This window comes from Pelophylax lessonae, assembly GCF_965119305.1.
Source record: "Pelophylax lessonae genome assembly, chromosome: 4".
In the NCBI taxonomy this organism is placed as follows: domain Eukaryota; kingdom Metazoa; phylum Chordata; class Amphibia; order Anura; family Ranidae; genus Pelophylax; species Pelophylax lessonae.
Window position 1 is genome coordinate 125,343,774 of NC_138771.1, and position 17,743 is coordinate 125,361,516.

Consider the following 17,743-nt stretch of genomic DNA (forward strand, 5'->3'; position numbering starts at 1 on the left):
ACCTGGTCGTCGGTACATACCTTTACAAAATTTTTTATAAGATTGATGTGATGGCATCGGCGGATGCCTCATTTGGCCGCAAGGTTTTGCAGGCCGCAATTTGAGGAGACCGGTGGTCTACCTCGAGGGTTTTTTTCTGTTGAAAAATTTCTGTTGAGTCTCATCACTGAGGATGAGCATTGTAAACTTCTAGTTGGCACCGGTTGGGCCTTCTAGATTGGATTTGATTTCCAATTTCCCACCCCTCATTTGTGGTACTGCTTTGGGACGTCCCAAGGGTGTTGAATCACCGAGGACTACGTCTGTCAATGAGCGATAGAGAAAAATGGATTTTTGTAAAATCTTACCGTAAAATCCTTTTCTCTTAGCTCATTGACAGACGTAGTACCCGCCCCTCTGTTTTGGAGTTGGGTTGGGTTAAATTCTCTAGACACTGCTTTGTGACATAACTGATTTGCTGTAGCAGAGAGAAAGAGGATATACCCTTGGGGACTGCCCCTAGGGTGTGGCCAGAGCATTTTCTTTCCTGTCTAGTCCTACTCCTGTGGAGAGCAGCATAACCCGAGGGTGTTGAATCACCGAGGACTACGTCTGTCAATGAGCTAAGAGAAAAGGATTTTACGATAAGGTTTTACAAAAATCAATTTTTTAGGATATACAGAAGTGTAATATGAATGCTGTGTAGTTTGAAAAAACCTCTGCTTTGTTCAACTTTTTATACCATGAGTTGGATATTAAAATTGAAATGTTTTTTTAATTCAAAATACCCCCTCTCCTCTAAAAAAAACACACAACACGAATACACACAAAAACCAAGTGCTTCATTTGGTAAATGCGAGATCACTGAAGTGACTGAATGATGAACAGAGTAAACTGGTAAAGCTACAAGAAACAGATGTGTCTTTGCAATGACAAATTAACAATAAAAAAATAAAAAGGAACTTCCTTCCGTAGTCTTTGTTGGAAGCATATTCCTTAAAAATATGGTCTGGGTTGGCTGGTGTAGGAACAAATGACAAACAAAACAAACTTGTTTCCCAGAATGCCACTGACATAATAACACCATTGTTGTGGTCACAAAGCTGCTGCCCTGCACACACAGCTCATGCCACTGGGGTTGAAAGTGAGATTAATGGCAGTTTTTTGCCTGTATAATTAAGGCAACATAGCCGGTACAGGCCAGCTAGTCATTTCATCCCTGCATGGAATGTAAGGGAATAACAAACTTGCAGCCAAAAGGCGAGTGATAGGTGATGCCCACCTCCTTGAACACCTTTTGGGGAATACCGATGTCACACAAATAGACGCGGCCAGCCTGCTCACCAAGAGCCAGAGGAAGTCCCAACTGCAGGGACCATTTGGCATGTATGCCTAGCTCCTGGTCAGTTACAGGTGGGTCAATGCTTAGCACTGGGGCTCTGTTTTGGTTAGCCCATTCCACAGCTGCTTTGTACCACGGCTGATCACGCAAGAAGGCATTTTCATGGCAGTCCAAACAGTGAATGACCAAATCTACAGGGCAATCTGGCAGATCTGAAAAGGAAATAAACAGATAAATGCATTTAGAAGCAGAATTATCATAATATTAATATTGATTGCACATTATCTATTTTGAACTATAGTATACTTCAGAAGTTTACAGATACCCCTTTTCTTGGGAATGTGTTATGATGCCAAGATGATGGATTGCTTGCTGCATTAAGTATCATCTTATCCATCTTAAAAAATTGAACACACCTACATTGAAGTTAGAAAGTATTTTCATCAAGTAAAAATTCTGTTAATACAACATTTACCCAAGTACAGCACATTGCAATTTCATCGGACTGCATTACAATAAAAAGTATGCCTGCATCATTTTATTACAATGGCACTGCGATTGGGCGTTAGCGCAAAGCTTAGATAGGAAGAAAACTTGCAGATTTTTAGCGTGAGTTGGTTTAAGTACATTTGACTTTTACTGTAGCTGTATGTGAAAAATGTAAGAAAAAAAAAAAAAAGCTAGAAGGTGGAAATTTGCAACATGGCTGATGTTTAAAGTGGAGTGCAGGGCCTGCCATCAAAAAGGTTAAATGTGCAAAATCATCCATTGGGAGAGCATTCTATTCCTGCAGATAAATACTTTCTATTAACTTGATTCCTGTCATGCAAGAGACCATTCATTTTTAGGAGTAAAATAAGAAACTTACATACAGTGTATATAAAAAGTCTACACACCCCCTGGTAAAATGTCAGGTTGCTGTGATGTAAAAAAATGAGACAAAGATAAATCATTTCAGAACTTTTTTCCATTTTTAATGTGACCTATAAACTGTACAACTTTGAAAACGTTTAGGTGGAGGGAAGTAAAAATAAAATAATAGTGTTGCATAGGTATGCACACCCTTAAACGAATACTTTGTGAAGCACCTTTTGTTTTTATTACAACACTCAGTCTTTTTGGGTAGGAGTCTATTAGCATGGCACATCCTGACCTGGCAACACTTGCCCACTTTTCTTTGCAAAAAAAAATAAAAAAAACTCCAAATCTTTTACATTTTAACAGGGGCTATGTAGACTTTTTTACAGCCACTATATATGATGCAGATACAGTCTGTCAGTAGCATTAACACAGCACTGCCCCCCCCCCCCCATACCAGCTTTGCTACCTATCGATGCTGCAGTAAATTTTTCCTCACTTCCTTCAATAGGATGACAATGGGTTCCTTCTGCAGCGAAACCGCACAGCAGCAGCTGTGAACAGGGTCATCTTAACCACTTCCATACCAGGCCTATTTCGGACACTTCGTGTTTACAAGTTAAAACCAGTATTTTTTCCTAGAAAACTACTTAGAACCCCCAAACATTATATATATTTTTTTAGCAAAGACTCTTGAGAATAAAATGGCGGTCATTGCAATATTTTTTGTCACGCGGTATTTGCGCAGCGGTCTTTAAAACGCCATTTTTTTGGGAAAAATTACATTTCACTGCATTTAAAAAATACTAAACAGTAAAGTTAGCCCATTTTTTTTGTATATTGTGAAAGATGATGTCATGCCGAGTAAATAGATACCCAACATGTTACGGTTTAAAATTGCGCCCCCCTGTGGGATGGCGACAAACTACGGTCAATAGAGATCTCAATAGGCGACACTTTAAATTTATTTAACGGTTACCAGTTTAGAGTTGGAGTGTAGCTCTTTTTTTTAAATTATTGCTCACGCTCTGGCGATCGCGGCGATACATGTGTGGTTTGAACAGCAATTTCATTCGCGGCTCGACTTCCGTATACGTTTTTTTTTGTGCGCGAGCTAACGGTGATCGGGGCGGCTAAATTTTTTTTTTTTTCCCATTTATTTTATTTTTTTAACTTTATTACAGTTTTTAAAAAAAAAAAAAATCTGATCACTTTTATTGCTGTCACAAGCAATGTAAACATCCCTTGTGACAGCAATATGCAGTGAAAGGTACACTTTATGGAGGGATCGACCCCTCCACTCCACTACACTTCCCTGTATGCAAAACGCCGAAAACGGCGTTTTTGCATACAGCCGTTTTTCAAATTTGGCGCAGTTTTGCAGCACACTAACCCGGAAGTGACGTCATGGACGCCGCCTCCGGGTTACGTCATCGGAGACCCGATCTATGCCGTTTCCGGCATTCATCGGGACTCCATCCAGCCGGCGGACGCGCCGGCTGGGTGCTCGGGGCTCCCGGTGGGACGGGAGCCCCGGTAAAAGCCGCGGAAGGCGGCGGGAGGGGGGGACGTCCCCTCCCGCCCCCCCAGGTAACGATCGAGCGGCTCCCGAGCCGCATCGATCGGTACCGACGGAAAGCCGACCGTCGGCTTCAAACAACGGTACCGGGATGATGCCTCTAGCTAGAGGCATCATCCCGGTATACCCCCGCAAATTTTACGACGTCATATGACGTCGTCCTAGGGGGAAGTGGTTAAGCAGCCCATACACAGAGCTATTTTCTTTCCTCCTACTGCTGACAGGGGAATCCCTACCGCTGAGCAATTGTCTGCTCCCGGCGGAAGAGCAGGGGAAGCTGTCCCAGTCGGGAGAAGACTGTGATTTTTGCTAGCGGCTATATTACCTACTAGCGATAATCGCATGCAAAATCTGGGAGGCTGGTTGTACCCAAGCTGATCGATCGATCAGCTTGGTACATTCAGCCTGCCCATATACGGTTTGAATCTCGGCTGGTTCCTGCTGAACAAACCGAGATTGAAACCATCTATGGCCAGTCTTAGATGAACATATATAATTTTGTATGGAATAAGTGTGAAACAAACTGAATCCTCATTCCAGTGAACATTTTTTTTTTTTTTTTTTTAAAGGGTTTTTTAAATACAGTACTGTAGTGTAAACGGTAGGGATCAAAGCAAGGATGAAAGTCCAACATTTCTTGTACAAGTAAATAGCACAAAAAAAAAAAAAAAAGTACATAGCAACACAGTTTGCAAAAAGGACAGTATCAGGACTAAACAATAGTGTACAAAAAAATTGTATACAGCAAAATAAAAATAAAGAAAAGGAGTCGTTTCTTTTACGTTTTGTCTAACAAAGCGCAGAAAACTGTAATAATGGTAGTATTAATAGCACGTCTATGCCTCATGAAACACAGGTTGATGAAGAGCTCAACCACCTGTCCCAAACTTTATTATATTTACCTGGGCAACCCCTAGTGGTGTATATCATTTTTTTTTTGTAGGGTAGAGTATTATATACCGCATTGAGCCATGTAACTAGGGTTGGCGGTGTAGCCTGGATCCAGCTTCTGACCAACACCTTGCTGGCACTAAACAATGTTTTGTGAATAAATTTAACAGTATGTCTATCCATCTCAGCGTCAGGAAATAATCCCAGTAAACATTGCCCGGGGTCCATCAGCACCGGAGCTCCCATTCGATCATGTAGAAACTGGACAACCTGAGCCCAGAATCCAGGCACCCCGAGGGCAGTGCCAGAGAACGTGCTCGAAGGTACCTATGGAGATCAGACATTTAGGACACTCCGGGACAGACAGAACTTCGCCATACGTTCCAATGCGAGGTAGGCTCAATTGAGTATATAGGTTTGAGTGAGTCTGTCCGACATTTTGGGATACAAGTTAAGGAACCACAAGGATTTCAATCCAGTCTTCATCCTCTATTTCCCCTACAACAGTTTCCCACTTGGATTTGAAAGCATATGCTAGTTTAGTCGCAGAAGGGGTAATTAGCATATCGTAAAACAAGGATGTTAGTTTACAATGTTCCTGACAACATATCACCAGTAGAACATCCAGGGTCTCCAAGGTTGGGCACTCCTCCGGAAATTGCACACATAAGGCATGACGCAATTGAAGACATCTAAAAAAACGTGGTTCGGGAGAGCAAACTCCAATTTCAATTGGTCAAAAGTTTTGATAATTGCCCTGGTGTAATACATGCAACAATAGGTATATGCCCCTGGAGACCCAAATACTCGTGTTCGGGATCTGTAAAAGCTCAGGCAACTGTTTATTAAATCACAATGGGGTGTTATTATGTGGGGCAGTATAATCCATCCGGGTCAGCGCCAGGTCCCAGATCAGCTTATGCTGATATAGGAGGCAAATTCGACTCAGAACCTGGGGAGCCGGCTAAGGCCCTCAGCAAATCTCAGAACGGATGTGGGATAAGGAATGCAGCGTCCCGACAGACCAATGACAGATACCCTCACTGATCATGCTATTCAATGTGGTAGAAGTGGGATAGAGTGCAGCCAAGTAGTATAGACCAAGGTCAGGGACCACCAAGCCGCCCAGAGATGTGGGGGTCATTTTAACAAAATTTATCGGACCCACAAATCCTAAGGGTAATTTAGCCCAGACTTGGGTTTTAGCTTTTAAGAGTAAAATCAGGGGTTTCACATTACAGGAAATGAAATCCAAGAGTGTTCTAGATACTCTAATGTCGAGGTATTTGAATGTGTGAACCCTAAGAAGTGGCAGAAAGGCCTGCTCTATTGGTGGGGGGGAAAATGTCAGGTGGAAGCATTTGGGATTTATACCAGTTAATTTTAATGCCCAAAAATTTGCCAGAAGTGTTCAATGAATTGCAGTGCTGTTCCTAACGAGGGGCCAGAATCAGCGAGATATAAAATCATGTCAGCATAAAGTCCTATTTTTCCTATTAATGAGCCAGAGCTCTGGCCGTGGATATCAGGGTTGGAGCGAAGTGACACAGTCAATGGTTCGACCGTCAGAGCATATGGCAGGGGGCAGATAAGACACCCCTGGCGCGAAAAGCACCAGAGGTCAAGCCATTGGCCACTACTCTGGCCCGTGGGGCATTATACAGTATGGTGAGCTATTTGATGAAGTGATTGGGCCAAAACCAACCCAAAACTAAATTTTCGTAGACATTGCCATAGATATTGCCACTCCACTGAATAAAAGGCCCTGGCCGTGTCAAGTGTAATCACAACCCTGGATCCGATTTGGTCATGGGAGGCTTGAATTTCTGTAGTCTGGTGTTGTAGGCTGTATTTTTGTTTGGTTCGGATGAATCAGGGACAGATCACTTTGTTAAGCAGAATTGCAAGGATTTTTGCCAAAAGGTTTACATCCGTTTGTAACAGGGATATGGGCTTATAAGACTCGGGCTGAAGGGGGTTCTTCCCTGGTTTAGGGATTAGAACAATAAGGGCTTCTCGCATAGAGTGGGCTAGGTCGGGAGCATCAAAAGCGGCTTGGTAGAGGGCCAGAAGCCTGGGCACTAGAATGCATAAGAAATTGGGTATATAATTCAATCAGTAGGCTGTCTACACCCGGAGCCTTACCAGTTGCAAAGCTGGCCAGGGCCTGTTGGACCTCATCAGCTGATATGGGTACCTCCAGCATAGCCACCTGCGCCTCCGCCAGGGTGGGAAGGGAAAGGTCAAAGAGCACACTCAGTGAGGTGGATAATTAACTTTGGATGTGTAAGTGTCATGGAAGAAATCAGCAAGTATTTTAGTAATTTTCTCTGCTTCCGTAATGGTATCACCGTCAGGCGTGTCCAAGGTGATAACCACTGGTGGTTCGGGTATCCAAATGGGCCATGTACGCTAGTAGTCTGCCTGGGCGCTCCCAATGCTCAAAGATTTGTTTAGTAAAAAACTGTTTGTGCCTAGCTTTTTCATAACTCAGTTGTTCTACAAGTCCTGTTGGAGTCTCAATCTACCAAGGGTGTCTGAAGAGGGTGCTGCAGTATACTGATCCTCCAAAAAAGAGAGTTTGTCAAGTGCTTGGACATAGGAAGCCCTGGATTGTGAACCTTGAGATTTGTTCTGTCAGCCGGAGGCGGGCATGTGTTTTGAACATATCCCACACTATCAGGGTAGTAGAGGTACCGTCACTGATCCGAAAGAATGACTCCCACTCCTCACTTAGTGCATCGTTATCTGGGAGTGCAGTCAACCAGAATGTAGGGGGTCTAGAGAAGGCAGTTATTGTAAGCCAGTACGTGGCATGATCTGACAGCAGTCTAGGGCAAAAGGTGGGGTGAGTTGTAATCTATCTGGGACCTAGTGGAGTTAGAAGCATAAAAGCAGGAATACGCCCTCTTTTCAGGGTATAGGTTTCTCCAAGTGTCTACAAGGGAAATATCTGCCATAAGGTGACCAAACCTGGTTTCCTGATCCACTTGTGGCGTGGCAGCTCCCTGTGTAAGCCTGTCCAGACTGGGATTAGTAACCATGTTAAAATCACCCAGCCGTATGGCTGGTATAGAGGGGTGTTTAGCCATGAAGACAAAGCCATCACTTAGAATGTTAGCATTGTAGAGCGGTAGTATGTAATAGGCTAAGATCAGGATTGAGTTGCCAGACAGGGTAGCTAAAAGAAACACAAACCTACCCTGGGGATCTGTCTCCACCGAGAAAATTTCAAAGGTAAGTGATTTAGCAATTAGTATAGAAACTCCCCTGGAATAACTAGTAGGAGTAGCATGATATGACCAGCCTACCCAAGGTTTTTTTTAGCGCACAAAGAAGGGATCCCGCAGCATGGATCTCAACCAGGACAATTATTTCCGCTGTTTGGGTCTTTAAAAATGAAAAAAATAGCCATTTGTTTTACCCCATCCTGGAGTCCACGGACGTTCCAAATTTAAAGCTTCAGGGGAGCCATAAAAAGTAAAAAAAAGTTTGAGTGGCTCAGTGGAAAAAGAATCCCCAAAGATGACAGAGGCAAACATATTACAGTAGTCCCATAATGCACATCTAAACGAGGCATCATTAAAAAAGTAAACAAACATTATGACATTCAACGCAGTGTTGCATAGGAGTACAAGGTGTTAAAACCTGAACCAATGAACACTTTTAAGCAGTCACAAGAACATTTTTTTTTTCTTTTGGAAAAAAGGTTCAACTCCATGCTGCCAAGCATACGCATATTTGCGGCCTCACAGAATCAGGTTTTTATTCTATGGGGCAGCTTCTTCTGAGAACTCCCAGTCTAGTACTAACGATCTGATTGGCTATCACAGTGATCGGAGTCACTGTACAGCCCACCCCTGTGTGCGTTTGGGAAAAAAAAAAAAAGATACATTGTAAAGTGTAAACAAAAAGACACTGTAAAAAAAATAAAAATACCAAAATAAAGATGAAATATCTTGATCATGGTTTGATCTAGGTCACTGTCAGGGTCATGGCCAGAGTCAAAGGTCATGGTCAGTGCATTTTAAGTAGGATTAAAAAAATTGGATTTTTGGCTTACCGTAAAATCCAATTCTCTGATGTTCATTGAATGACACAGCTTCTGGTATTCATAACCATTGGGTTATACTGCCCCTACAGAAGTATGACACTAGGTAGAAAATGATTCTGGCTACACCCATGGGCAGTCCCAGGGGGTATACTTCCTCTTTCTGCTATAGTTACTCAGTTTTGTTACAAGCAGTGCCAGGAGAATAATAACTCCACAGAGGGGTGGGTGCTGTGTTCATCAATGAACATCAGAGAAATGGATTTTACGGTAAGTCAAAAATCACATTTTCTCTTTCGTTCATTGACGGACACAGCTTCTGGTATTCATAACCATTGGGATGTCCCAAAGCAGTGTTAAACATGAGGGGTGTCAAAAACAACAAATTCCCAAGGCTAAACATTAGCCAACCAGGCAACAGGAGCTCAACCAAACAACTGGAGCCCATCTGAAAAAAAACAATACACCCTCAAAGTGGACCAGTCCTCTAAACAGCAGCCTGCAAAACCTTGCAGCCAAAGGAAGCATATGCAGATGCCAACACATCCACTTTATAGAACTTAGTGAAAGTATGCACCGACGACCAGGTGGCCGCCTTGCAAACCTGCGTCACTGACGCCTGATGACAGAAAGCCCAGGAGGCACTGAGCGCCCGAGTAGAGTGCATCTTGACAGGGAAAGGAGGAAGCTGACCCTTGATTGAATAAGCCTGAACCACTGTCTGATCCATCTGGAAATGGTCGCAGAGGAAGCGGACAACCCTTTTCGAGGCCCGTCCATGAGCACGAATAGTGAGTCTGACTTCCTAAAAGACTCTGTAGCTGCCAGGTACACCCTGAACCACATCTAAGGCATGCAAGGCAAATTCCTTAGGATGTTTAGGCCTAGGACAGAGGGAAGGCAACACAATATCTGCATTCAAATGAAAATCAGAGACCACTTTAGGGGCGAACGACAGAAAGGGGCGAAGAACCACCTTATCCTGGTGGATCACCAGGTTAGGTGAATGACAGAACGCCACCAGTTCTGACACCCAGCGCAGAGGTGATAGCCAACAAAAAGGCCACTTTCTGAGACAACGTAAGCAGGGGAATCTCCTGAAGATTCTCAAAGGGAGAACCAAAGTACCAAATTGAGGTCCCAAGGCAGCAACGGAGACCGAACTGGTGGGAACAAGTACCGAATCTGAAGAAAGGTGCGCACCAGAGAGTGTGTGGCCAAGGGTCATTGGAAGAAGACCGCCAAGGCTGACACATGGCCCTTGATAGTACTCAAGGCCAACTTCTGTTCAACCCCCTCTCTTGAAGAAAGGTAAAGGTAAGGATCCGAGCCACCGAAAAAAGATCGAGGAGGAATCCCAATGGATTCACACCACGCAATGTACGTCTTCCACGTAGGATGGTAGATCTTCCGAGATGTAGATTTCCTAACCTTTAACAGTGTAGGAATCACTTATTCAGACTATCCTTCAGCACCTGGCTTTCAACAGCCAAGCCGTCAAAGCCAGTGACTGCAAAGCAGGATGGAACATTGGCCCTCCAAGGAAACGTCGGCTACCAACCACACCAGGTCGGCATACCAGGCCCAGCGAGTCCAGTCCTGGGCCACTAAAATGACCAGATTCCCTTGCTCCTCGATCCTGAGTAGAAGTCTTGGCAGAAGCTTGAGAGGAGGGAAGGCGTAAATCAGACGTAGGCAACTGTGCTGTCAGCCAGAGGATACCGTGACCGAGCCACGAGGCGCAAGATGACCAGGGAGTGAACTAGGAGCTTTGTTGTGTCATTGGTTAGAAAGGGCCGTATTTTGGAGATGTTGCGGAGGTTGAGGCAGCAAGATTTGGACAATGATTGGATGTGGGGCTTGAAGGAGAGTTCAGAGTCTAGGGCAACACCTAGGACCTTGACATGCGAGGATGGGCTGATAGTTGTGCCATTGATTTTGACAGATATCGAGGGAAGGGGCACGAGGTGGAGGAAAAATTATAAGTTTGGTTTTGGATAGATTGAGTTTGAGGAAGTGGTGTGACATCCAGACTGATATATCTGCTAGTAAATTAGTGATACGTGAGGAAACTGAGGGAGGGCGCTGAGGGGTGGATAAATAGATTTGGGTATCGTCAGTGTAGAGATGGTATTGGAATGCATGGGATCAGCTGACCCAGAGAGGAGGTGTAGATAGAAAATAGGAGAGGTCCAAGAACAGCATCTCGGGGGACCCCAACAGAGAAAGGAAGAGGAGAAAAGGAAGTAGAATTGTAAGTAACGCTAAAGGTTGGATAAGTAGGAAAAGAACCAGTGAAAAGTACAGTCACGGACACCAAAGGCGTGGAATTCTCGGAGGAGGAGGGGGTGGCCAACTGTAGCAAAGGCAGCAGAAAGGTCCAGGAGTAGGAGTACAGAATAGGGGCTATTGGTTTTGGCCGTTAGTAGATCGTTTGTAAGATTTAGGAGAGCAGTTTCTGTGGAGTGCTGAGGCCGAAATCCAGACTGAAGGGGATCAAGAAGGCTATTCTCGGCAAGGCTCAGTCGGTTGTAGACTAGACATTCAAGGAGTTTGGATAAAAAAGGGGAGAAAGGAAAAAGGGCGTAGGTTGTGTAATGGAGATTTGAGGCCTGCAATGTTTTTTATTTTCAACTTACATTAATGATAATCTTTATTATTAATGTGACTTACAGTGAAATACTGCTTGGGCATTCTGATAAACAAAATGGACACCATACACAGCTGTGAAATTTTCTCTTCCCTAGACCATTTGGTTGCATAATTTATGGACTCTGTGGAATGTCACTTCAAAGGAGGTGGGAGATTGATATATGGAAGGGAGCGTCTCTACCTGGATAGATGGGAGTGGGGCAAAAGTGTTGTATAAAAAAGCCAGCCAAGCTCTCCTTCATCCTCTTATCTCTGGACACAATGAGAACGTAAGGTTTTTCTGTGTAATGTAAATTTTTTGTTTTGTGTACCTTTCTTTCTGTAACTTTCTTTCTCTTTCTGTAACTTTCTTTGTCAATTGGCAACACTGTATTTGTAACATCACTGCTTTTAGGATTTTATCACCTACGTTATATTTGAATATTGATAATTGATTAAAGTTTCTTTTCTGTAAAATTAAATTAGATCTTTATTTTTTTAGCAGTTATCATTCGTTATTGATTTTATTGGTAATAGCCGCAACAGCATTGGCTAGATTCTTTTATAGACAAAAGGTTGTAATCACTTATTAGATTTATCATTAAGCGAATAAGTGAGGTGGTAGAAAATTGCCAAAACAGTTGTTAAGATTGGTTGGATCCAGTGAGGGCTTTTTAGGTATGGGGCTGACTAGTGCATGTTTCAGAGAGTTGGGGAAGATGCCAGAAGAAAAGGATAGATTGAAGATGTGGGTTAGAGAGCGTAGAATAGAGCCAGAGGGTGAATGTAGCATTTGCGAGGGAACAGGATCCAGAGGGCAAGATGGTTAAGTGGACGTTAGCAAGTAGTTTAGCAACCTCGTCTATAGTGGTGGGGTTGAACGAGGGAAGTAGTGATTGTACCTGTGGGCATGATGTGTAATGCGTGGAATGTATCTTAACAACAGAGATCTCCTCACAAATTGTATCAATCTTCTGTTTGAAGTGGTTGGCGATCTCCCGGGCAGTGAATGAGGTTGTGGGTGGAGGCAGAGGGGGACGAAGTAGAGAATTGAAGGTAGTGAAGAATTGCCGGGGACGGGATAATAAGTGGTTAATGAGAGTGATAAAATAGGTCTGCTTGGCAGTGTGGAGACTGGAATTGTATTTTTGGAGAGCAGATTTATATTGGTTGAAATCTTTCTGAGAAGGGAATTTCAGTAGTCGAGGCGCTCAGGAGCACGGTGATTTCCATAGGCGCTCAAAGAGCACGGCTATACTCTTTCAGACTTCTAGTGTTATCCGTTTGCCAAGGTTGAAGGGTCGGGGTCTGATTCGATGTACTACTTTCATGTTAGGTCAGTGTGAACATAGCCTAAAGGTGGACCTATCCCTCAAACTACACTTTACACATTTCCTTACCCCTAAACCCAGGGCAATATCACTCACACCTGCACCCACCTTATGCACCTGACTTACTTAAAAACTCACCAGCAAACAAAAGAAAATCCTGATGAACCAGCTGAAACTTCATCAGGTGAGGGGGGATGGGCAGTTAAAATATATATAGAGTCAATTTTATACTAATGTTTACTGTCCAACTTCAGTCTACACTTACAGGTTTAACATACCTTATGAAATTATTATGTAATGAGAGATTGGGCTAGACCCTTGTACACAAGTCACAGATGGGTGTAAGGAAAAATTACATAATACCATTAACACACTGTACTTCTTTTTTCTGCAACCACATGATGGCAGTCTAACACAACTTTGCACTGCAGTAATTACACAATCAGGGGAATTCAATGAACGCTTAACAACTTCAGTCACTAATTTTCTTACCTGTTCCTAATTCAGGGAAGCATTTGCACCGGGGTTGTAAAATTACTGGCCTATGCAGCAAATTCAGTTACTTCTTACTAATGCCACTTTAGGGAAACTGTCGCTATGGCAGGGACAGATTCTTGCTGAAATACTGCCAGTTCTCAGATGAGCAAACTGGCGGTAATTAGGACCAGTTATGAGCTGACGTACAGCAGTATGTCACTATTTAGAGGGAAACTTATCAAAACTAGGGCAGCCAGATTCTGTGTATAGCAAGAACTGACAGTGACTGCAGCGCAAATCTTGTCATCCCAAAAAGGAGCAGGAGCTTCTTTTGAAAGACAAGTTTCGGGCGATGTGGTTTACTACGATTTATCGTGTGAAACTTGCAGCAAAACTGCACCGCATTTAGGTGGCATTAAAAAAAAAAAAATGGCACCCAAATACGCATGGTGCGTTTTGCATCTATTGCAGTGAGATTCCAAAACACCAGATGTGAACAGGGCCTCAAAGAGAATGTACAAGCACATACAGGACACACTGGCATCCTTCACCAAAAGTTGCGTTTCACTAGCCCAGCTATGGGTAGAATGCATTTTAGGAAGGACGGCAGTGTGTGCTGTATGTGCTTATTCATTCAATAATATTAACCAGAACACGCCATTGGTGTCTGGCCTATTCGCTTTGAAATTGTGCCTTGTCTGTTTTTTTTTTTTTTTTTATAATTTTTTTATTAATTCTCAATTCAATTTTACAATCAATTAAAAAAAAAAAAAGAATTTCCACAAATTACGAGCTCGTTTTGATTCCCCCTATAACCTACTACCCCTATTCCTCCCATCCCCTTACGTTTTTCACTCTATTTCCCTGTTACACTCCTACACCTCCTCTCTGTATACATTTAGCAGACCCCAGTCTTTAGTCACCTCCCTAATCTTTCCATATTTCTATGTAATCTCTGGTCTTCTTAAAGGCTGCCCATTTTCTTCATTTACTGGAAAGGCTGTCAACTTGTTCCTCATCTCTGTTGCACATATATTCCATACCATAAATATATTCAACTCTACCACACCACTCCCTTACAGTGGGACCTTCTATTTCAAGCCTTTTTTTGGAATTATCCCTTTCGTTGCATTTAAAAGATTTGGGACGATTGTATTTCTGTACTGGTTTAAGGATCTATCTGTTCTATGAAAGAAACATGTCCAGGGGTCATCCGTAATATTCTCACCAGTAATTTTACTAATAAGTTATTGTATCCTTAACCAATATTCTGATTCCCACCAGATATGAACCATTGTGCCCTGCAGCTGACAGCCCCTCCAACACAGATTTTATTTCTCTGGTTGACATTTATGTGCTATTTCCGGTGGTATATACCATCTCGATAGGCACTTATAATTAATTTAGATGGTGTTCACATCTATAGCAATGCGGTTTATGGCTCTGAGCACAGCACTTCGTGTTCTTTTAACCTCCCTGGCGGTATGATTCTTTACGATTTTAGGTGCTGAAAGCGGTACTATTATTTTGCATGTAATTCTTAAGAATGAGCAGCCCAAACCAACTATTTACATATGATTTTTTTTTACTGTGCGTTCTTCTTTATAACATCTCGGGTATGATAAAGTTTGAAACACAAAATCATAAAATTATAATATAATAAATAAGGTTATGTATGTATATATATATATATATATATACATATATATACACACACACACATACATAATATATATATATATATATATATACACACACACACACACACACACACACACACACACATATATATATATTATATATATATATAAATATATATATATATATATATATATATATATATATACACACACATATATACACACATATACACACACACATTATATATATATATATATATATATATATATATATATATATATATATATATACACACACACACAGTGGGTACGGAAAGTATTCAGACCCCCTTAAATTTTTCACTCTTTGTTATATTGCAGCCATTTGCTAAAATAATTTAAGTTTATTCTTCTTCCTCATGAATGTACACATAGCACCCCATACTGACAGAAAAACACAGAATTGTTGACATTGTTGCAGATTTATTAAAAAAGAAAAACTGAAATATCACATGGTCTTAAGTATTCAGACCCTTTGCTGTGACACTCATATATTTAACTCAGGTGCTTTCCATTTCTTCTGATCATCCTTGAGATGGTTCTACACCTTCATTTGAGTCCAGCTGTGTTTGATTATACTGATTGGACTTGATTAGGAAAGCCACACACCTGTCTATATAAGACCTTCCAGATCACAATGCATGTCAGAGCAAATGAGAATCATGAGGTCAAAGGAACTGCCTGAAGAGCTCAGAGACAGAATTGTGGCAAGGCACAGATCTGGCCAAGGTTACAAAAAGATTTCTGCTGCACTTAAGGTTCCTAAGAGCACAGTGGCCTCCATAATCCTCAAATGGAAGACGTTTGGGACGACCAGAACCCTTCCTAGAGCTGGCCGTCCGGCCAAACTGAGCTATCAGGGGAGAAGAGCCTTGGTGAGAGAGGTAAAGAAGAACCCAAAGATCACTGTGGCTGAGCTCCAGAGATGCAGTCAGGAGATGGGAGAAAGTTGTAGAAAGTCAACCATCACTGCAGCCCTCCACCAGTCGGGGCTTTATGGCAGAGTGGCCCGACGGAAGCCTCTCCTCAGTGTAAGACACATGAAAGCCCGCATGGAGTTTGCTAAAAAAACACCTGAAAGACTCCAAGATGGTGAGAAATAAGATTCTCTGGTCTGATGAGACCAAAATAGAACTTTTTGGCCTTAATTCTAAGCGGTATGTTTGGAGAAAACCAGGCACTGCTCATCACCTGTCCAATACAGTCCCAACAGTGAAGCATGGTGGTGGCAGCATCATGCTGTGGGTGTGCTTTTTAGCTGCAGGGACAGGATGACTGGTTGCAATCGAGGGAAAGATGAATGCGGCCAAGTACAGGGATATCCTGGACAAAAACCTTCTCCAGAGTGCTCTGGACCTCAGACTGGGCCGAAGGTTTACCTTCCAACAAGACAATGACCCTAAGCACACAGCTAAAATAACGAAGGAGTGGCTTCACAACAACTCCGTGACTGTTCTTGAATGGCCCAGCCAGAGCCCTGACTTAAACCCAATTGAGCATCTCTGGAGAGACCTAAAAATGGCTGTCCACCAACGGTCCACTCATACAGAGCTTTTCCACAAGGTTCAGCTCTTTTTCTGATCTGATGAGCTGAGCCAAAGAACCTACAAAATGTTTTAATTGTAAATATCTCCACTCATTTAGTGTAATCCCTCCCCTAGTGTTAAGTTCATTATATGGTCTAATCTTACTATTGTGTGTTATATCTTTTAGCTGCAAATTCACCAACCAACCACCAAACTGTTTCTCAGTTCCAGGTAGAAAATATTTTGTGCCTTCTAATGATAAAAACGGAGAGTTGTATTCCCACCTGGCTTGTCTATGTGACATATTCCAAGTCTTATATACAACTCTCGTTATTTTGTGAATGTCTTCATGTATTTCCCTGTACTTTGGTGGAATCCAAAATATTTCTATCCAGTTGTGTTCGACTTATTGTGATTTCTCTCTTAACCCATCTTTTTCTGAATTTTTTTGTCCACTATCATACGTGATATCACCGCTGCTGTGTAGTATCTTCCAATATCTGGTGTCGCTAGTCCCTCCCTGTATTTTATCTCTACTGAGAGCCGCATACTGCACCCTAGGGTTTTTCCCCTGCCATATAAAATTCAACATTGTTTTTATTATTTTAAAATATACCAGCGGGATGGAAATAGGTAACATTTGAAATCTGTGAAGTATTTTGGGCAACATTATCATTTTAAACATATTTATTCTCCCTAACTATGAGAGTGGGCGACTCAATATTTTTCTGATGTTTGATTTTATTTCATTTAGCATAGGTATACAAGTGGCTTCATACAGATTTTCAGGTAATGGTGTTATGTTTATCCCTAGATATTTTAATTTTCATTTTGCCCAAGTAAATGGGATTTTCCTCTGCAAAGCCTGCTCTGTGTTATTTAACCCAGTATTTAGAATTTGATTTCATTGGGTTTATCTTAAAATTTGACAATTCCCCATATCTCTTCAGTTCTTTGATAATATTTGGGAGAGTTATTCTAGGATTACTGATGAAAAACAAATCATCATCTGCATATCCTGCGATTTTATGTTCTTCCTGTCCAATCTTCACTCCCCTTATGTCAACATTTTTCCTTATAGTCGCCAGTAGAGGTTCTAATGACAGGATAAACATAGGGGCGAAAGAGGACATCCCTGCCTCGTCCCGTTGTACATTTTAAACTGTGGTGATAAGTTACCATTCACTTTTACCAATGCTGATGATTTTCTATATAGTGCTCCTATCAAATGAATATTCTTTGGTCCAATACCTAAATCATTTGTTTCGACCATAAACTCCCAATCCACCCTTTCAATAGCTTTCTCAGCATTGATTGACAGCAAGAGGGCCGAGACATCATGGTCTTTAGACTTATGTAATAGTAATTGTGTTCTTATCCCGTTAGCTTTTCCTTCTCT

The 17,743-nt window shown here is 42.1% G+C and overlaps 1 protein-coding gene across 3 annotated transcripts in view; it reads right to left on the reverse strand.

Moving 5' to 3' along the window:
• Positions 1 to 785: 785 nt before the first annotated feature.
• Positions 786 to 17,743, reverse strand: part of EDC3 (enhancer of mRNA decapping 3) — a 181,557-nt gene continuing 164,599 nt past the window's right edge. For all 3 annotated transcript variants that reach the window (XM_082252838.1, XM_082252836.1, XM_082252837.1), the window contains one exon: positions 786 to 1,533. In XM_082252838.1, coding sequence (XP_082108964.1) covers positions 1,193 to 1,533 — 341 coding nt within the window. In that variant the 3' untranslated portion in view covers positions 786 to 1,192. The remainder of the gene's footprint in view (positions 1,534 to 17,743) is intronic.